The following is a 22,489-nucleotide window of genomic DNA, read 5'->3' as shown; positions in this document are numbered from 1 at the left end:
TTGTTCACTGAGACCTGGTTTCAGAATTATGGCTTTTATGGCCTTTTGAATGTGAGGAAAGTGAAGAATTTTCACAGTAAAAACTCTTGGCAAAGTCCAAGCCTCCAGTTTCTGCATAATAAACCAATTACCATGTTGTTGAATTTACACACTTCAGACAGGTTGACAGTAAATTCATATCCCAAGATAAAAAAATGGAAAAAATTCAGACTTTAGCTTTGCCAAACATTTTATTGGAAAAATCCTGTTTTCATAATTTTTTTTTATTATTATATCTAGACATGATGCATAAGTATTGAATACTTTTTATTATTTCTTACACCATAAAAGAATATTTTGGAAGTCTCTATCAAATAATACATAGACCTCTGTAATATAAATTAAAATTGTAAATTGAAGCTTCATAGGAATCATTTTTTTTTCCATAAAACAGGAACATCTGGTATGGTTTCTAATTCATTCAAAAAATAGGCACAGCTCCAGCCCAGTAAGGAATTTAAGTGCATAAGCAATTTTATTGGATTTCTCTGGGACTATTTACACATAGAAGCTAAGCCCAAGCCCAGGAACTCTGCTGAAGGTGATCTTCCAGGGTCCTCATCTATCTCTGGATGAAAAGCATGACATCATTTAGATGCTGCATATTTCTGCAAGTATTTGGACATTCAGTAGAGGGATAGCAATGGCATGGAAGTATTCAGCTGAGCCTGAGCAATGAAGACCATCTTTCAGCCATCTGTAGAGACCAAGTCCTTCTTGGAAAGATGACCTTGGGCTATGAACTTCCTTGTCTGCCTGCTCACCTCAGGTTCCTCAAGTCATGGACACCTGTGGACTTGGTGTCAGATGTCCTTTTCCTGAGCAGTTGTGCCAATAAAACAAATAATCTCAGCCCTGTCTCCTTCCTGCCACCCCCACCCAGTCAGGCTCCCAGCTCTGGGAGGGAACTAAGTTCCCCAGCTGAGGGAACTTCCAGTGGTGTTTCAGGTAAAAACATTTCTTCAGGGAAAATATTTAAGTTGTAGCATTAACAGAGCTGCTGTTGCCTTCTCAAGGTCAGGCTGCACATGGGCTGCTCCCTGTAGCAAATGGCACTGACCCCTTGGTGGCTTTGACTGGATTTGGGGAGTTCATCCCTCTCCTGCACTAGGTCCTTTCAAAGCAATTTTCACTACATCTGCACAAGCTGTCCATGGAGCACTTGGCATTTTAACCCCCCCTTCTTGTTCAAAACTGTTCTCTCTGTTGTGGGGCAGCCACTTGCACACAGTGCTGGCACACACGTGAGCAGCACACGTGACAGGTACTGCTCCTTCCAGCTCATCAGGATTGACATCCACCAGGCAAATATGCACACACACATGGAACATGGGTCTCTCCAATATCTGGCATTGGCTACTCTGTGTGCCCCAGAGCTGGCCCCAATTCCCCCATTGCTGGCATTGGCACCCTCCAGTCTCTGAAGATTATGATCTCATTCCAGCTGCTGGCACTTGGCTCAGTTGCAGCTGCTCATTTGTCTGGTTTGAAGGTTGGTGCTGGTCTCTCACATGGACTCAGAGAAGAGCATGTGCTCACATAGAAAGTCAACTGAGAGAATGAAACAATAATTATTAGTAGTAACACATTATTAGTTACATCATTACAACTGAATATTTGATAAGACTAGGGCAGGCTGTGGCAATGAGGTACAGGGCTGGGTCAGAGGGTTGTGTTCTGACCAGCCAGCTGTTACCCACACCAGCCCCTTTAATCCTCTTTTCCCTCTATTTTTTTCATGCTGGTTCCTCCCCTGTCTATCTTAATCCCTCCCTGTCCTTGCTTTTGATCCTTACCCTAAACTTCCCACAATAAGCCTGGCACAGTGCTGTAGCCCACTTGGAACATCTCCTAAGAGGTTGCCCATCCAGCATCCTCAAACACTTTTCCCCCACAGCCCCCCATGAACCTCCTGTTCCTGCAGGATCCCACTAATGCCTTGGTGGGGTTCACCGAGAGCCCTGAGCAGACCACTCTCCTCTGACAGTCCACGAGAATGGGATGGGGTTCCCTTGGTGTAGGTGGAGTGACTAGGATCCTACAGCCAGCATTGCCCTTTGATTCCTGTGGGGATCCTATTCAGTCCAGGCTTCAGTCACTGGTGGGCCACTCTCCACTTTCTTTAAAGACAGGTCACTGTTTTACCAGCCCTTACTGTCAGGTCATTGTCTAAACTCTCAGCTGGGATGGTGTAGCCTCACCTGTGCATGCTGGCAGCACATTCCGGTCCCTTCTCTCCCTGCCTGGCAGACCACCCAGCCCCCCCACCTCCACCCTCCCCCTATCCCAGCCTCTGGGGCAGCTGGGAACCCTGTGGAAACTCTAAAAAGCCAAGAGGAGGAGGAGGAGGAGCAGGAGAGCCTTGCCTTCAATGGTCATATCAGAATTATTGCTGAGCCTGAGAGCAGATTGGTAGCACATTGACAGAAATAGTTTGTGACATGAGGATCAAGTGCAGAGAAATAATTCCTCTACTGGAAACACTTCTCCCATGCGGGGTCACAGAATGGCTAAATTCTGAAATATTTAACTTAATGAAACTGGCAGCAGCTACCGAGTACTTGTCCTCGAGGAACTGCTGACATTTTCAGTGAAGCCTCAATGAAACCAACAAAATAGGGCCTGGAGCAAACCTACTATCAAGGAAAAATGACAGACCGCATTGTACAAATTTATAAAACACAAATGATGCCCAAAACCTTTAGGCCTTGTGTGGCAACCATGCTTTAACAGAAATATTCAACACCTTTAACCAAAGAATCTTCCCCTTTGGACACCAGTGGGTCAATCAGTTTAGCTTGAAGTGGCCTCAATACAGAGATGTTGGTAACTGATCTTGGGAGCAAGTGAAATCATGAAAGCATGTCTGTGAAAGGGAGAGCTGGCTGCCTTCCCCTGCTGCTGATGTGAGGCTCTGCTCAGCCGGCAGACATCGTGCTCCAGTGCCTCTCACACTTGGCAGGAGCGCAGGACCCTCACCCAAATGCCAAAGATTTGGCTCGGTGCAGCCCCTTGCTCTGCCTCTTCCCACATCAGACCCTGCAGAGGGAAAAACCTCAGTGTGGCTTTTGCCTTGGCTCTCCCTCCAGATGAGAGTGCTTGAGGATGGCCACTGGAGTCCAGACTGAGGCTATGTCCTTGGGCATGTTCAGGTATTCCAAACACAGGATATGGAGAGCTGCTTAAATACTGAGGGAAAATGTATCATAGTCTCTGCTTCTAATCTATGTTTATTGGGATAGCCTGAAGATTTGGTGTAAGACTATGGCTTTTGCTGATTTCATAGACCTTTTCTGGGTTATTTATGACATCATCATTAATACTCTTGGGCACATGGCATGACTCTTGGGGATGGTGCTGTGCAGGGTTAAGCGTTGGACTCGATTCTTGTGGATCCCTTCCAATTCAGCATATTCTGTGATACTTGATTCTGTAATAATTTTTCCAAAATATTATATTTATTTAATTGTCTGAGCAGCTGCTTTTAACTAAATTTCTCAGCTGTGATGAACATTGCTGTCTGTCCTCTGGACATGAGCTACCTGTCTTTGACACAAGCCTTCAACGCTGCCACCTGAAGCATTCACCTGGAGCACACAGCCTGCTCATGGCTTGGACAGGTGAACTCTTTGCTGAGTGAAAACTCTGCTGGCTGGATGTGTGGGGCCAGAGAGTGGAAGGGAATAGAGATAAATCCAACAGATGGCTGGTCAGAGATGCTCCTCAGGAATCAGTTTTGCAGTCAGCTCTGTTTAATACCTTTATCAATGATCTAGGTGAAGGAATTGAGACCCCCTCAGTTTGCAGATGACACCAAGCTGGGTGGAAGTGTTGATCTGCTGGAGGGCAGGAAGGGCCTGAGGTGGGACCTGGACAGGCTGGATCGAAGGGCCAGGGCCAATTGCAGATGTTCAGCAAGGCCAAGTGCCAGGTCCTGCCCTGGGGTCACAACAACCCCAGGCAGAGCTGCAGGCTGGGGGCAGTGGCTGGGAAGATGCCTGGTGGAAAAGGACCTGGGGGTGCTGGACAACAGCAGCTGAACATGAGCCAGGGTGTGCCCAGGTGGCCAAGAAGGCCGATGGCATCCTGGCCTGGGTCAGCTCTGGTGTGGCCAGCAGGAGCAGGGCAGTGACCGTCCCCCTGTGCTCAGCACTGCTGAGGCCACACCTCCAACCCTGTGTTCAGTTCTGGGCCCCTCACTGCAAGAAAGACATTGAGGGGCTGGAGCGTGTCCAGAGAGGGGCAACGGAGCTGGGGAAGGGTCTGGAGCACAATTCCTGTGAGGAGCAGCTGAGGGAGCTGGGGGTTCAGCCTGGAGAAAAGGAGGCTCAGGGGAGACCTCATCACTCTCTGCAACAGCCTGAATGTGGTCCCCAAAAGCACCAGCCACCTCCCAGCCCCCCATGTCTGCTTGTGCATGGGTGAACACTTAATGTTTAAGATGGGAGGAAACACTGACCACCACTGTGACCCAGCACACCAGGATACTTTGAGAAAAGACAAGTGGTGCAAAACAGGCAGCAGAGGAGGAAAACAAATTGCCAGATTTCATAGTGTAGATCATGAACAAATCTGGAAATGAGATGTCAACTACCAGGTCCTGGCACCACATATGTGGGTGTGAAAGGGTGTGAAACAACAGCTCAACAGAAATTCAGTGATTCAGAGTTTTGGATAGAGAGACACCTTCAGCTTAAAGGTCATGCTTCATTTCTTCATCTATAATCCGTTTAGTTTGAACTCTACAAACTCGTTTATACAAGGATTGGATGGCACCTGTCTTCCTGCTTCCTGAATTGGGCTGTGAGAATGATGAAGAATGGAAGGGCCCACAAAAACAAAACAAAACAAAACAAAACAAAACAAAACAAAACAAAACAAAACAAAAAAACACCAAACAAAAAAACTCAAGAAACCTTGAAAGCAGGCTGAGAACAAATTGCTCTAAATTCACATTATAGTAATCTCTGAAATTACTTGAAAGGAATGATGGCTAGCACTTGTGAAGCAGAGGCAGGATGCTCATTAACAATGAGGACATTAACCCATGTGGGACAGAAAGTCCAAGTAGTGAGGTAATTTGTCAGTTTGCTTCATTTTCTGTCTTTGACAGCAGTAAATGAGAAGTCACAGCCACTGTTTCTTCCCTAACTCAGTCATCTTTTTATTTTATGTTTTTTTTCTGTGAGGTTTTGGTACTTCACAAAAGAAGTAAGCATTTGGGAAATATCTCACCTACCATTTGTCACAAAAGCTTGAGCAGCTCTTCCAAAGCAGCCACCCTAGTTTATGGAGACAGGCTTACATGGAGTTTATGGAGACAGGTGACCCACAGGGAGCAGGATGTGTGTGGGACACTCAGTGCAGAAGAGGAGGCTCAGTACTCAGGGCCACCTCTAGCCCACCACCTTCTCACAGAATGTATTGGATGCATATGGCAGGGTTTTGTTAGCAGGGTGCTACAGAAGAATGTGGGGGTGTGTGGATGTGGGGGTGTGTGTGTGTATGTGTGTGTGTGTGTGTGTGTGTGTGTGTGTGTGTGTGTGTGTGTGAAATGCTGTCAGAAGCTTCGCTGTATCCAACTGGGCCAATGCCAGCCAGCCCACTCCAAGATGGTCCCACTGCTGGTCATGGCCGAGCCCAGCAGCTGGGATAACAGCAGCTGGGATAACAGGGCTAAAGAAAGGTGAAAAAAATGCACAGTGGCAGCTGGAGAGAGGAGTGAGAGTATGTGAAAGGGATGGCTCTGCAGACACCCAGCTCGGTGCAGGGGAGGGCAGGAGGTGCTCCAGGTACCAGAGCTGTGATTCCCCTGCAGCCCTTGGAGCAGACTATGGTGAGGAAGCTGTGCCCCTGCAGCCCATGGAGATCCACAGGAATGCAGAGATCCACCTGGAGCCCATGGAGGAGACCCACAGCAGAGCCGGGGGATGCTTACTGCAGTGCTTAGTAGCATCTGACACTCTAAAAAGGTTCAGTATTATTAAGACCCATTTTGGGTCTCAGCAGCATTTAATTCCTTCACTGTGTGCTTGCAGCCCAGAGGTGTTGCAGTGATTTTCCCCATTAGTGCTCTTTTTTGTGATTGTCACAGAACATGCCTCGTGCAGCAGAAGGGTGTATGTCTGCATTTCAAATTGTGCTGGGTCTATATCCAGCTCGTCTACCATACATTTAAAGCTGAAATCACTCCACCATTAGCTACAGCTCAAAAGCAGACACATAACTCACTTTACATCGAAGCACACTTCGATATACTCTTTCTTCAAACAGCAGAGATAAATGACTTGCAGGAAGATACCATCTGCAGGACAGAAAATGTATGTTGCAGAGACTAGAGATTTTCTAAAGCTTTATTGTTGATGAAATGAATCAGTATTTGCTACTCAATGTAAACTTGGCATCATGGCAATACGCTTTTTACTGTTTTGAAAAGAAATGGAAATGCAGAGTAGCTGTTTTATTTCAAAATAGCATCACGTCAATCAGTCTTCTTTGTTTGTTTTGAAGTAGGTGTATATGTAGGGCTGTTAGATGCCAGGTCTCAAAATGCATACAAAAGATTTTACCTTTAGAAGGTGACTATTACAGATCAGATTCTGCATACTACTGTTTTCATTAAAATAGCTGAATATGAAAAAGAAGACTGATAATATTAAATAATAAATCTTGTTCTCATTCATTAGTTTACTCCACTCCTTTCCTTGTTCCCAATCCTAATAGGTATTATCCCATGAGATCTCTCTTCACCTCCATATTGTTGATTGAATCCCATTAGCTGAAAACATCCTCCTACCACTAGACAAAGAGAACTACTAGAATTTACAAAATTCAACAGGATGATGACATGCAGTAGGAATGATGCCACCCAAAGTGGAAGAAAAATGTTTCAGTCCTTTCTCACACAAGATTTTCAGTGGTATCATTGGGAATTCTGCTTCAGCAATAGCTTGTAGAACTGACAGGTAAAAAAAATCCACAAAATATCAACTGAATTTATGACATAACAAATAATATTTAATATATAGCATTGAATGCATACACATCAATACCAGTGCCGTAACAACAAAACGGAACTTGTAAAATTAGCAGCAGTTTTTTGCAAATACAAAAATACACATTTTTTTCAGAACATATATAATAGCAAAATTTAACAGGATATATTATACAAACTCAAAGCATTTAGATAATGCATTACTCCAATATATTATATGATGTAGGACACAGACAGTGAGACTGAGTGCACCCTCGGCAGGTTGGAAGGTAACAGGATGCTGAGAGGTGCAGCTGATACAACAGAAGGACGGCATGCCACCTGGACAAACTTGAGAAGTGGGCCCATGAGAACCTCAGGAGGTTCAAAAAGTCTAAGTGCAAGGTGCTGCACCTTGTCCTGATTAAGGACAAGCCCAGATACAGGTACAGACTGGGAGAAGAACTCACTGAGAGCAGCCCTGCAGGATTTGCAGGTGCTGGAGGATGAGAGGCTGGGCATGAGCTGTCAACGTGCTCCCACAGCCCAGGAAGATCAAATGTGTCCCGGGCTGCATCCACTGGTGGGCAGCAGGGCCAGGGAGGGGATTCTGCCCCTCTGCTCTGCTCAGACCCCACCTGCAGGGCTGCATCAGCTCTGGGGTCCCAGCACAGGAAGAGCATGGACTCGTTGGAGCAAGCACAGAGAAGGACAATAAAGAACATTAGAGAAGTGGAAAATTCTTCTGTGAGGAAATGTTGAGAGAGTTGGGATTGTTAAGCCTAGAGAAGCGGAGGCTTCAGGAAGACGTCATTTAGGCCTTCCAGTACTTTAAGGGGGCTTATAAAAAGAAGGGAGCTGACTTTTTATAAGGGCAGATAGCAGCAGGACAAAGGGCAAGGTTCTAAACTATAGGAGAGCAGGATTAGATTAGGAGGAAATTCTACTCAGAGAGTGGTGAAGCACTAGAACAGGTTGCCCCAAGAAGCTGTGGATGCCCCATCCCTGGAAGTACTCAAGGCTGTGTTGGATAGGGCTCTGAGCATCCTGGTCTAGTGGGAAGTATCCCTGTCTCTATGGCAGGAGGTTGGAACTGGATGATCTTTAAGGACCTTTCCAACCCAATCCATTCTGTGGTTTTATGTTTTAGATGTTGCATAATAAAATTACATGTGTTCTGCTTGCAATAATACATAATGCCATTTACAGCAATTTTAAGAAACTATTCACAACTTAAACATGAACAGAACAGCCAACAAAGCACAATAAATGAAACATAGAGTTGCAAGGTGTTAGTTACAAGATTCAGTGTTTCCCTTTACACATTTTTGACCTTACTTTTTTCTTTCTTTTGCAGCATGAAAGAAATAACTACACCTATTGAACATACTGTATAAACATACAGAAAACAACACACTCCTTAGAGGACAATGAAGGTCATATTTATCAGTTTCAGAACAGTAGTATAATACCACAGTTATGGAAGCTATGCTGACTTTGCACGCTACATCAAAAGCACAAAGGACTGGGACTCACATCTGCAAGGCTCAACACTCAAGTGGTCAAGGAGAGAGGCCCAGCAGGCAGCCCGCTGCCCTCGCAGGGTCAGGGAAGAGGACACTGGCCTTAGTTACCTCCTGGGTCCCTTCCAGATTTTCAGGAGATTTCTGTTTCCTTGCTTCTCAGCAATTTTTATTATTCCTGCAATGTTCCTGCAAAGCTTTATATTGGAACATTATTCAGTTTCCTAAAAAAAGAAAACCTGTGAATCCAGAGACTGCTCAATTAAATTTGAACAATCTGGATGTTAAACTTAAAATGAACACACATCAACACCAAAGGCATTTTCTTTATGGTGTTTATTTTAAGCATTAAGATTCCTCTGCAAAAAGCTTTGGTCAGTCTCTTCAAACTTTGGATTGCTGTAATGCTTTTCTAGACCTCCTCTTTGATCATGAAGTCTGTCTCTCCCAGTGACTTTCAGAGGCAATGGCTGAAGGTCAGGCTTAATGAAACAGCCATCAGCTCCATCAGTAGGTTTCAGGGGTGCTGACCTGCTGCTGGGCCCCACCAAGCACCTCTCAGCCCCAGTGTCAGTAGGTTGTGGAGATGGTGGCAGTGTGGTGGGTGGAAGAAAACAGTCATCAGCCACAGCAGCAGCAGTGTCCTCGTGTTTCTTTAGCAACTGGAAAGCGCTATCAAAAGGGGAGGAGTTTTCACTTAAGGTAAACAGAGCCTGGTCTGAAAACTGGGAGAAAGCACTGTCCAGGGAGCAAATTGACGACACAGATGGAGATGTCCCAGAAGAAGACTGGCTAAAAGAGCTAAATCCTGAGCAAATATTTAATCCCTCTGGCGTTGGAGGAAGGAGACAATGAGACAGGTCTTTCCTTTCAGTGTTTTTGTTTGTGTCGTCACTTTTACCAACGTTAATCCCTACAAGCAAGCTCTGATTGCCGAGCTTTTGCCTTTCTGCCTGCAACGACCGGCGCAGGCAGAGACACTCCTCATCTTCGTGAGACAGGACAACGTCACAGCTGGCTTTGCGCGCTGCCTTCTCGCGCCCAGCATCGGTGCGGGCGGAACCGGAGCTCTGGAGGCCAACTGCGGGCTCGGAGGAGCGCCGGTGCCTCCTCACAGTCTTGGGAGCACCCGAGGTAGCTGCTGAGGGGAAACCACTGGAGTAGGGAGACTCATTTGAGCTTTCTTGTATGGAAAACTGTGGGTGCATGTCGGCAGAAATTGCCAACTGTTTCAGTTTGGTTTGGCTTTGGATTTCGTCCACCTCCGTCTGCTCCGAATCGCCATCGCTCAGAGTGAAGACAGACTCCCTGCTTCTGTTATCCAGATCATGGGTTTTAATCCAGTCACTGGAGGAAGAGTCAGCTTCATCATTCGCCTCATTTTCCAGGCTGTCATAGGAAGAGTCATTCTGATGGAGAGAAGCAACATCTGCAAGGACAAACCAAGCGTTAACACATCAGTGACTGAACGACTCTTTTGACAAACAGCTTCTTTTTTTTTTTTTTTTTTTCCCCTGGCAAATATCCTTTAAGGAAAATTAGGAGCATTTGCCCTGTAAAGATCCTTCAAGCAAAAGTAATAATAATTTCATAAAAAATTACTCTCTTAATTTTGAACTGAAGAAGCTGAAGTGAGTACTAAGCTACTGTACAGTCAAGAAATACATGATAATGACACAAATAAGGGTTAGGGGGTTTTTGTTGTGATTTTGCTTTGGTTTGATTCTTTTAAGTGGATAGTGGCTAATCCAGCTGTAAACAATAATTTACATACACACATACATATATGGTAATTATTTATTTTTTTATTTTCATTATTGGATATTGAAAGCAACATTTAACCTTTCTTTCCTTCTTTTAGACAAATGAAGAGAACAGAGCATTCTTCTTACCTCTACTTCTTTCAGAAAATACAATATTTTTAAGAGCAACACTGTGAAGTTTTAGGGTCAGCTTAAACAGCTACCTCATTTGCACTGCACAGTGCACACCTGGCCTCTATCCTGTACCAGCAATAACTGGAATTACATTAAATTTCTTTTGCTCTGGGTTAGGCTAAGCTGCCTTATCTCACATTTGCAGCAGACACGGTTCATGCACAGGCAGTCACCATGCCTCAGTGCCTGCCTGAAAGCTCATTCAGCTGCTGTGACCTGTCGTGGGTCTGAGCTCTCACTGCCACCACATCCTAGCACAGCAGATCTTATGTGCTTCACTCCTGGGAAGGGGGCAGGCCAAATTTCACCCAATCTCACTGAAGGCAGAGCATGAGGAGTTTGAAACAGCCACACACAGTCAGTCAGACATGCTGACACAAGTGCCATTACCATTTTCAGTACAGGCCACCTGTGACAAAATGTATTTTACAAAAATGCTGCTTTGGAAATACTTTAAGGAGAGACACAAAACTCCAGTCAAAATTAGAGGGTTGGAGAGAAAAAAAGCATTAATGATAATTTGGAAACCTCTGTCAAGTAGTCTGCCAAACACTTTCAGTCACCAGTTCCAAGGTTTTTCTGTGCTAGCAGCAAAATCTGGATGTCCCATTAAAACTCTGGAGATCTGTCTCTTTTGATAGTGAATAGACACTTTCAACCCTAATGTAATGGTGTGACAGCTGTATTATGACCATTCTTGATCACTGACCTGATATTTTGGGAAAACACAGGCTGATGCAAAAATTCTAGATTTGAGAGGTTTTTTTCTTTCTTTATTCTTTGTTTCCCCTCCCTCCGTTTTTAACCATAGTGGTTCAGAGACCGGTATAGGAGCAAGAGTCTTTGTGAAAGAATTTTATGATATGATCCAGGTCTGTGGTAAGCTGAATTTGTGACTATGACCAATTCTTTGGGGAATTGAGTGGAAAAAGAACAGAAGTATCTGGGAAAACCACATGAAGAAGGAACAGCATTCTTCCATGGAATATAGTAGTCTTTTGCCTGGCTGAGTTTATCTGTCTTAATGGGATCAAAACACCAAACTGCATTACCTGAGCTGTTCTCTCTCTTGCATGTCATCAGTATTTCTCCAAAGAGAGAGGTAATTTCATCTCCAAAAATCCTGCAGCAATTTTCAATGAGGAACTGTACCAGACTAGAAATCTGCAACAAAGCAATAGGAGAGAGAGATGTCAGATCTTCTATTACTCAACTCAGGACAAGCTCACCATACAGATGAGGAACAGGAGCAAACTGTCATCCATGAAGGCAGCCAGAAACTAATCTCTCTGTCTCCTGGGCCTGATAAACTGTCCTGGTACACATCCTTGTAAACATCTTTTCCATTCTACTCTTTCCTGCACCAAGGTCACCACAACCAGAGATCTTCTTGATGAGAGAAGCATTTTGCTGATACACTGGGCATTGCTTTATGACCTCTCTCCCCTTCTTCCAGGAAGGTTATGACAATGGATTGATGAATGTTGCTGGAGCCCTGATAAGAGGATAATTCCTGAACTGAAGAGATACTGGGTGTTCCCATGTTTGCAACCGACAGCCTGGTTGAATGGGATGAAGGGTGGTTTGGTTTGCTGCTACACTGAAGTGTTTCTTACCTTTTTAATAAATTCACTTTCTATATCAGGAGTGGAGGATACAGGAGGCCAGAGCAGGCTAGGTGCAATGCAGACAGCTAGATTAAATGCATTCATCTGGTTCTCTTCAGATCGCATTTCTATCCCATGCAGTACTCCAAAGATGTAACGTAAGAGAACAACATTAGCTCTGGGGAGGTGTTCTATTAACCTGAAAACATATAAAAACAGAATTCTTCACATTAGTGACCACTTTCCATAGATATACACAAGTCAAATAATGAAAATGCAGAAACAGGGTAACATGGTCCGCTAATTAAACCAGGGAGGGCATCAAAGAGATGTTCTTGTTCTTGTTCTTGTTAAAAAAAAATATAATTGCAAGTTAAAAATTTGTGATTCTGCACTCTGGGATATAAATTTATAAGAAAATAATGTAGAGAATATAAATAACTACCTTTGGATGCTTTTTATCTTCTCTTCATTATTTCCTTGATCCAGCACAGAGACCCACTTATCACACAGCTGGGATGATAAAATACTGCCTGGGATGTTGCGAAGAAAATCCTTATCAAGAGAAAAGAGGAACAAAACATGTGAGCAGCTGTTCTGGGGCATGTGAAGGAGTAGGAATAAGATACACAGATACAAGAGGATGTATCAATAGGACAGCACTCTCTGGCAAGTATATTGTTACACACAACCACCAAAACCAGAAGAAAATTATCTGAGATAGAGGCACTTTAGCTTATGCTGAAAGTGATTATTTTCCAGCCTTTCTCTACCCTTTCCTGCCAAAACAGAGGTATTTGAATGCTTCATCTGATATTGCTGAACTAAAAGATCTGCAGTGAGACCAGCTATTTTGATGTTACATAATGTCTGTCTTTACTTATCACTTCACTTCATCTGTAGTCTCTGTTTCTTCTCCTCAGCTGACAAGCTCAAATACCTTCAGACCATAAGTACTCCAAAGCATCACTACCTTCCTTCCCTGAATCAGTGGAGTACTTAAACTAGTCATTGATAGTCCTGCTACTTCTCTTTCCTAACATCCCAACCATGGGCATGGAAATTGTTGCAGTTTAGGAAGGTCAAATCTTAGCTTCCCAAAATAAGTATGGTAAGGGAAGCTATGATGCTTTTTTTGCACAAGGAACATTGGTTTTGACATACAAGACTATATAATGCATGGAAAAAATAATCCAGATATTTATGGCAACACTATAAACTCATTAGGATTTGCAGTGTAGGGTAGTACTGGTGTGTCAAGAGACTGGTCTGCATACATGCCTTTTAGTATTTCATATGCAGAGTAACAGGACCAGGCTGTAGCACAGACCTCAGGAAAGGTGTCAGCAAAACAAGCTGGCTACTCCTCTTCCTCATCCTAATTCAGTAGTAGCCTCCTGTGGAGATCCTCACAAGGTTCATGTGCCACTCTACTCCTGTTAATTCATTCCTCTTTGGGCCTGTCCCTGGAGAAAAGCCCTCCCTTGTTGAGCACAGGATCTGTGCTGCTCTCACTCAAGAAGAGAGATAGGAATATTCTTCACATACCTTAAACAAAGATGCTGTCACAAATATGGATTCACGGGCCAGGTCCACCTCAGTGCCTAAATCAAGCTTCTCCTTCAGCTCTTTGAACGTTTTTGCACTTCCAGAGCGTCTGAAAATACCCTTAGTGGAAGGCCCTTCTTGGTAAAGTAGGGAAAGCATGTCCTAAAAAAATTAGAAAGGCAAAGAGGATTTATCATAAATATATTTTATTGTCCAGTGCCACTAAAAAGTAGTTTTGCCATTTTTGCCACAGCTGAAAACATTTTAGTCCTAAAAAATATCAGAAATCAAACACAAGTCAAGGTTCATCTTCCAAACCATGCCAAACTGCACTGCAAAGTTGTGATTTGTAGCTCTCATTTTGGAAACCATCCCCTCAGAAATACTGTGCTGCCACTCCTTCATGAACCAGCAACAATGAAAGTTTCAGCTAAGTAATTTAATTTGGTATGGGAAAAGGAGAGTGGTTTGTCTAATTCAAAGCTTTGCATTTGACAGTGGCCTCTGCCAGACATTGCTTTGCAGAAAGATATGAGACCCTCACTGCTCATCTTTGTAGTTAATATTATCACCAACCACAGACAGAATTCTGTTTCACTGTTGTTACCTGAAAAAAAGAGAATTTTATCTAAACTAGAATGTGCTTTGTTTGTTAATATACATCTGCACTTCTACAGCAGATCAGAGTCAGGTTTTTACCCCTTTGCTGCTTGTGAGTGGTATCAGACTCTGCAAGCAGCTCAGGGCTGTCAGCAGAACCAACTCTGAGGCAAGGTGCTCCTGCTTGGGAGGTCACTCCAAAGGGGATAAAGCACAGCTTGTGGCTTCCCTGAAGCCAGTGAGGTTGCATACGATTAAACAAGTAGACAGCTTATTACAGAGAAGGGAAAACAAGCAGATTCCTGTCTAGCTTTTAAAATAACAGCAGGGACTGATTTTTTCTGTTAAATAGTAAGAGGAAAACAAGGAGAAAAGGAAAGGCAGAAACTTCTCCTGAGATAACATGTTCAGGATATTTGCCAGATGCTTAGTTCTCTGCAGTCTCCTGAGGGCCATCTCTCAGACATGCAGGTCAGACTCTTGCAGGCCTGCTCCATGCAATGTAGAATGTGTCATGTGTATGTTTTTAGAAGGGGAAACACATGCAGACAGTCTCTGGGATTATCTGTATGCACACAGTGGCCTGAGAACCAAGCTATTAAAAATGATGGCAAGAAAAGGGACATGGAGGGAGGGTCCTGGGACACTGGTCCATCATCATTAAACTGAATTAGTGAACAGTAATGGACAAGGAATGGAGTTTGGGGACTTTCCTAGTCTGGGCTGTAAGGTAGGTCTTCCTGCCATACAGCAGAGCAAATTAAGTCTAATGGAAGCTATTACTTTTGGTTTTATTATTTAATGTTTCTTTCTCACTCTTGCAGAAGTCCAAGATCAAGAATTCATGGAAGTGCAGATGCTTTGGAGGAGCACCTTCATGGCAGCAGGACTCATGCCAGCATTTTCATTCTCTTTGCAGGAACTTAGAGCTCTCCCATCAAAACAGGCTGAATCCCACAGCACAGGATGTTAACACATGAACAAACACTTTGAAAATACATTTTGAACAAAGTATTCACAAGATAAAAAGGGTAAGCCCCTATCAAACTAACCATGCCAAGATGAAATTACAAGAATGAAGCTATGGTGCAAGACAATTCACTATCTCTTTTAGCAATGACTAAAAGAGCACTTTACAAAGATCTTTTGCAATGGCTAGGAGAGCCCTTCAGCTGTGAAAGCAAGCTGGAAGCTCTGAAGCAGTTATCCAGCATGCCTGCAGCATTCATCCCAGATCTTTTCTTTCTCTTGCAGGTAAATCCCATTCAGTCCCCCAGCCTTCTATTGTCCAGAGATGCTGCATGAATTCAGAAGAAAGTTATATTTTGTGGTATAAACAAAGTGTTTAAAATTCAAAGCACAAAGTCTATCAAGTTGTGATTCTATGCTTAGTAACTTTGGGGATTTTTTTCAAATAAAAATTTACTATTATTTAAGTTTTGGATAAACTTCTGAAATGCAGCATTGGCTCATCTCTTAAACAGAGAGGAGAGATCAGGTGATCATAGCCATACGGAGTCCATCTCTGGAGAGCTTATTTAAATAACCTAAATAATGAAAATGCACACTTCTCCTTCAAAAGCAAACACTATTTAAAGACCTATTAAGACACTATTAAGGATGTTTCAAGATCCTGGTATGATTCACTATTCAGGCAGTGGTAAAGCAGCACATCAAGCACCAGCTTAGGAGACATAACATCTCTTCTTGTAATCTAGTATGAGCTCACTGACTTCAGCGGGTTTCTGGCAATTTCTCCCAGCCAGAAGTCAGGCTGTTAGGATGAAGGGCCCAATCCTGCAGGGCTCATTCCCACACTGTAAACACTTCATCTGCTGTACTGACAACAGGGCCTTATAATGACCAAAAATGCCACATACATACATGCCCCTAATTACGCCTAGGAATGGGCTCTAGGACAACCTTTCTCGTGGTTCTAAGCTGGTTTTCAGAGCACCCACAGCACCAGAGCTCCCTCAAGACAGGATGAAAAGATGCTACTGTAGCCTCCACATTCCCACCTATTTTTTGCAGTGGTGCTGTCAGACCAAAAATGAGGACTCGGGAGTGCTTGCCTGGCCTGGAATGACTTCAAGAAAGGCTCTGAAATTGCCTAATTATGGGCAGGTGGCATTTTTATGCATGCGTGGGCTGCCTATATGGGACAGTAGATGAGACATTTATGGATGTGGGGATTTTACAAAGATGTTGGGAGTGGTTTAAAAAGTATGTGTGAATGTGGCATTTATTTACACTGTGTAAGTGAGGATTAGGAAACCAGCCTTACAGCATGGGCTATAAAGGAGAAATAGCCCAGAGCAGCAGACTGATCACATGCATTTCCCAAGCTGTTATTAACTGGGGCTGACCACAGTATATGTTCAAAACCAAAGTTCTTGCAATCACAAATGAGGTTTCCCTATGGAAACCTTTCTGGTTTCTTCGCTTGAGTAATTTCAGTGTCCCATTTACAAACATTTCCTCATTTACCACACAGAGAAATTCCACCACTGTAAGACCCAACCCTGAGCCTGGGACTCACCAAGAGAGGTTTGGGCAGGTTGTCATCCTCACAGATGGCTGTTAGTAAGAGGCCAAAGAGCTTCCCAGGAGCAGCAGATGTTGAGGAGAGGGGTGCGTTGTCCAAGTGACTGCCTGGGCCACGCCAAAAAGCCCAATTTATGATAGATCTTTTCCTTTTAAATGACTTTTGGCTTAAGTCTGGGGAAAGAGAAAGGTGTTTATTATGAGAAATGCATTTCAATTCTAGTTCCAGTGTTTGAGTTTTGGTGGTTGCTATGGTTTCAAAGGAAAAAATGTCATGAACTCAACCAACTCCTTGCATCCAGCTAAGCCTAATCCACCATGTACATACCTCTGTGTGTGTGTGTGTGTGTGTGTGTTTGTGTGTGTGTGTGTGTGTGTGTAGAATGTGTTGCCTCACTCATGCCCCAAAGGAGATCACCAGGATCTGCCCTGCACTGCTGGAGCAGTGTCAGCACTCTCCACCAAATGCAGGTTGGCAAACCTCAGCCTTGCTGACTTCACACAGAGCTGCACTATGCTAAATAACTCATTTTCCACCCACAGCGGCAAATCCACTGCCCTCACCTCAGCATGCTGTCCAAGGTGATCCTAGCTCTCCTGATAATGTGGGAGACTCTCCCCACAAATACCACCAGAGTCAACTAATGGGCTGGGGCATTTTCAGGCCAAGAAAAGGCACTGTCTTTGCTCTCTTCTCCACAAGGCAAGAGCATCATCAGTGTCCTCACTCCAAGCATTTGCTGACCGTGGCCCAGGCACGGTGCCTGCCCTTTAATCAATGCCTTCCAGATGGCATTGCAGCATGCTGCCAGAACACTGATGGGTTCTGCTTGTCTCCACTGGAACAGATCTCATCCGATATTGACACAGGCGTAGTAACTGAAACACTCATTTGAAATGTGGAAAGAAGGAAATAAAAGTACTGGGACACAAAAAAGGGGTTTTTATATGGCCTTTCTCAACATCAGCCACTGTGAAGCCTTCTTAACAGCATGGGTTACTGCTATAAGGAAAAGGAGTGCAGACTGTTTATGACAGAAGTGCTAACTGGGAAAAACTTATTCTGATATATTTTTCCTTTCTGAAATGTTTTCAAAGGCAATCAGCATTGATTTAGTTGCTTGCCAACCCCATACACATTTTAATTAGCTGGTTCTCACAAACATTTTACTTTCTACTGTTTTGGAGGCCAGAAGCAAGGCTTGCAGAATTAAGGATTGTGGTACAATACGTTTTCTCTCCTATACTTTATTGGAATTTGGTTTTTCTCCAATACATTTCTCTTATATACTTTATTAGAATTTGGTTTTTAGCTCAAAGAGTGATTTTCATTATACGTCATTCCATTCCAGATCATGCTCCCTTTGGGAATGGGTGGAAGTCTTTTCATTAGATGCTTACAGAATGAAAAGTTATAGTTTAACTCAAAATGTGAACATATGAATGTGAAAGCCTGAAGAAAAATGCTTTTCATAAAAATAATGAGGATATAAATTTTAAGCAGTCTAAAGCTTCAAGAAATGTAAGTGTGGCAGTGTCTAAGGCTTGACACATCATGTTTTGGGAGACCATAACTGACCTGTAACTTTCAAAATGAAATTTTTTCCTTTAGATGAGCTGATAGTAGCACCTGAATAACGTTTGCTTTACAAATGAAGGTTTGCCAGCGTTCTAGTGACACAACAGCAAATACACATTGGTGGTTTTTTCGGTAAACCCTGTAGATCTCTGGAAGCAAAAATTAATATGCTATTTTGGAGAAAAAGGAATAGCAGAAGTGAATTTTAAAAAAGAGTCTTCAAATTAGGAACTCCTCTCAGTCTCTTATTGATGGTTCCTCCCTTAACAGCCATGTCTCAAACTGAGAATTTGAACAAGGGGTCATTGCAACAAACTGCAGCTCTCTCCTGGGACAAGAAGGAAATCTTAGCCAGTGTTCTTCAGCATACCAGGGCAGAAACTAACAACTCATGTGTGGCAATGAAATTCCCTGTCCCTCAAAAACTAACATGCACTTCAAACCAGGAAAACTCATTTTTTTTAAGGCTGTTCACAAGTCTGAAGCTGAAGAGGAGATGAGAAGGGGTGGGTGTACACTTTCTTTCCTTGAACCTGTGCAAAACTATAATACTAGAAGGCCAGACCCCTCTCAGCCCAGACATATGCCAATTATTGCTCTGCAGAAGTATTTCCACACAAAGACCTCATGGCCTTGCTTTGGTGGATTATTCTAAGCCAGAATCAGAAAAAAACTAATACCAGTTTGTTGGAAAACTTTGGTCAGAGCTCACAACAGCCACCTCTTCTGCTCATATTTTACATGAAGGGAATGTCTATTCATAGTTAGTGTCCTAGCCATGGAAATGGCATTTTGTCTCCTTGAAACCAACTGGAAACTTCTAAATAAATCTTCAGCTCTATTTAACAATGTGCTCACAGGCATAATTTAATGGCCATGTTTAATTGGTAGGTGACCATTCCTGTTACATGCTGAAAGGCTACAGCAGAGGCAACAGAAACACTCCATTTCTTCCACATAGAAAATTCTCCTGTACTCTTTTAACCATCCTGCCAGGACAGTTGATGCAATTACACCACTGCATTTGGTGTCACACAGCCACTTACTTGCCATGAGGGCCAGCTGTCAGTCATGCCTGCCTGTCAGCACCTGCACTGCTGTCTCACCGTGGTGCACACTGGTGGAGCTGGGTAGCTGCTCCTTGCTGCCTCCAGCAGGGACAGCATCTCCAGCACAGTGGTATCCCGCTGCAGGGAAGTGATGGCAGGGAGGACAGCACAGCATGTGACAGTGAAATGTGGGGTTACAGATACTGAATTTACTCTGTTTGTGGCAGTGTGCCCAGAGGGTACCCAACACAGATTTTGGCTTGCTGATTTGAAGCTCAAAAGCCAGATCATAGCCTTGGCTTACATGCAGGTAATTTCTGTCATTTCCCAAACCCAAAACAGTTAGGAAAAGCACAAAGAACAGTGCTGTATGTGAGCTAACCTGCTTTGTAAGCAGTTACACCTATACATCACTTTAAGAGGTTTTGTCTGATGAAAGAAGGAAAGCTGAATGGACTGAGAGCCTCTTTCTCCTATTTAGTGCAGTCCCTGTGCATGACCTGCAGGCTGCCCCAGGCTTCTGCTGCCCCAAGCCAGGCTCACTCCACTCCTGCAGCTTGCACAGCACTGATGATAACACATCTGCATTAGAACTCTACAGGCCTGATTTGCATTTCTATTTTCTTTTGCCAGTCAACATCAGCTGCCAAAGCCGGGCCTGTAAACCTAATTACACCCCTTTGCTAGATTGCCTCATTCTTAAAATATGCCATGAAGTAATATATGATACAAATTACTGGGAAGGGGGTGGATAAATGCATGTGGAAAGGAAATTAATTTATATAAAATATAATCAATTTCCAGAATAATTTGTAATGGACTCTGGTATAGCTTCACTGTATTTAATTTCTAAAACCATTACAAATGGATTCTATTAATATATTGTGGGAGATTTTAAGTATTGGGGAGTGCCCAAAATAACAGTGTGAATGTTATTTTTTATATTATACGGTTATTAATGGTGAAATAGGGCAGAGTTCCTAATTCAGCTGAGAACACTAGTGTTAAGAGCAACAAAAACACACCATGGGAGGTATCCTTGCCTTAAGTCTAATTTCCCAACCCTGTCACTATCTCCTTATTTGTTTTATCATGAGCAGAGAGCAGTCATTGTGTTGTTCACAACAGAGTACAAAACAGAGAGCAGGTGCTCATATTTTTATAGCATTAAAGCCAAAGGCAGAAGAAAATACTACCTTCTTTATTTTACTCAAAGAGCACTGAAATAAAGTTCCGATAGTTCACCTCATCTAGGTACCCAAGTACCTGCCTAGACTTTGCCACTTGAGAGTCCCAGTGAGGTAGGTGTGTAGTCCTAAGTACCTTATTGAGATGAAGGATGCTGCCAAATGTTGCGTGGGAATTCTGTGCCAAAGTCAAGCCTTGACTCTTGAACCGTGAAACCATCCTGCCTTGTTACAGGCCACAGCAATGGCTGCAGAGAAAAGCTCAGCCAACAGACTCACAAAAATTGCAGGGGAGAGATTCTGTCTTTCTTTTGCTGACTTTAGAACAATCACTTGACAGGCAGCTTGTCAAAATGTAACTTACAAAGATGACACACATACAACAGCACACTCAGATCAGTGAGAGCTACACTGCAAAATGCCCCGAGCAGCTGGAAGATACACCTGCACGCCCCCCTGTGCTTCCTGCTATGCCCCCAGCCTGGCACATTTGCCTTCTGCAGCAGAGCCAGGTGGCCAGGCTGTGGGGAGAGATGGGGGTGCGAGGACCACGTACCGTTCAGCTGCTGGCACACGGCCACCTGGCTGGGCTTCAGCACAAACTGGCACTGCAGCTCCTGGGGCAGCTGCTCCGTCAAGAAAGGGCCCTGAAGCTGCCTGGGGCAGGCACAGTGCTTTGATCCGTGGGGCATAGCATCACGAATGTGGCTCATTTTAATTCCAAAGGGATATTCATGTCCTGTTCAAAGAGAAATCGTAATAATCTCTGTTGGATTGACTGGAGACTTGCAAAACTCCATCTGCCCTGAAGGAAAAGCAGATTTTTGCTTGCTGGCCCGCAGCACTTTCTCAGTAATCTAAGAATTTATGCTTTTCTCCATATTTGCACTGGCATAAATCATACACTGGCAGATAGGGAGTTACCATGTTTGGTGTAGTTAAACAGATGTAAAAGTAAAATCCGATCTATTACAGCTGTATCACATAAAAGACCATCAGAAAAACATTAAAGTGACCATTTCTGAATTCAGTGTTTAGTCTTTCTACTGCTTTTATTGTGGCACTGAAAGTTTAGGTACTGCTTGCTCACATGATTCTGGAGAAAAATGAGATTTTGGGATCACTCACGTCAAATTTCTGATGAGCATGCAAAACCAAAAAATTCCAGTGTGGAAGTGATATTTCCTCCCTCAACACGTTAAGTCCAACAGCCATCAACTCAGTCAAGTGAGACACAATTATGGTTCCTATCTGAGGCTGAAACAGGAAGGAAACATTAATCACAGGGCTGATGCAAATGAGCTATGCTTGGCTTTAACCAGCATCTTTGGGGACTACACAGAGGCAATTCATTTCTGGAGGAGCTTTCACAAATGCCACCGGAAAGATGCTTTTCCGACTTGTCTAAAGACCTGGTGGATTAAATATATTAAATGTGGATGCAATGCTAAGATGTTTTAGTTAGCTTGCAGTTAGACTTGAAAACTATGAGAATAGATGTTATTTGAGATTATAGTATGAAGCTATGACACAGTCAAACCCTGCTTCTGATGTGCATCTATAATAAAATTTTGCCTTATCTAATAAACCTTTGCATAAGTATCAAGAACAGCATCACTTTCAAGTCAGATTCTTCTTTTCCAAGGATGGCAACTTGAATTTGCATTGAGAGTGAGTCAATTAGAAAGGCCTTTCCCATTTCTGAATTCTCTGGTTCTATCTGATGAAGATACACAATAATGGTCAGAAACCCAAAGTCTGGTATGTTTCAAAGGCAAAACAATTTGCACTTTCTATAAGGTACACAAGTTAGACATTTTATAAATATTAATGTTATCTGACTCCAGTGAAGCATTTGTAACTAGGACTGCTTTGAGAAGGAATGCTAAGATTTACTGGG

At 43.4% G+C, this 22,489-nt stretch overlaps 1 protein-coding gene across 1 annotated transcript in view; it reads right to left on the bottom strand.

Moving 5' to 3' along the window:
* Positions 1-7,034: 7,034 nt before the first annotated feature.
* Positions 7,035-22,489, bottom strand: part of ARHGAP20 (Rho GTPase activating protein 20) — a 56,755-nt gene continuing 41,300 nt past the window's right edge. Inside the window, 8 exon segments of the mRNA XM_021525705.2 lie at positions 7,035-8,963; positions 8,966-9,964; positions 11,525-11,636; positions 12,089-12,278; positions 12,525-12,634; positions 13,628-13,789; positions 16,770-16,948; positions 21,146-21,328. Of these exon segments, the coding sequence (XP_021381380.2) occupies positions 8,920-8,963; positions 8,966-9,964; positions 11,525-11,636; positions 12,089-12,278; positions 12,525-12,634; positions 13,628-13,789; positions 16,770-16,948; positions 21,146-21,328 (1,979 nt within the window). The 3' untranslated portion in view covers positions 7,035-8,919.

Source organism: Lonchura striata, chromosome 2 (genome assembly GCF_046129695.1).
Source record: "Lonchura striata isolate bLonStr1 chromosome 2, bLonStr1.mat, whole genome shotgun sequence".
Classification (NCBI taxonomy): Eukaryota; Metazoa; Chordata; class Aves; order Passeriformes; family Estrildidae; genus Lonchura; species Lonchura striata.
The sequence above is the reverse complement of the archived record's forward strand: the minus strand, read 5'-3'. Positions and strand labels throughout refer to the sequence as shown.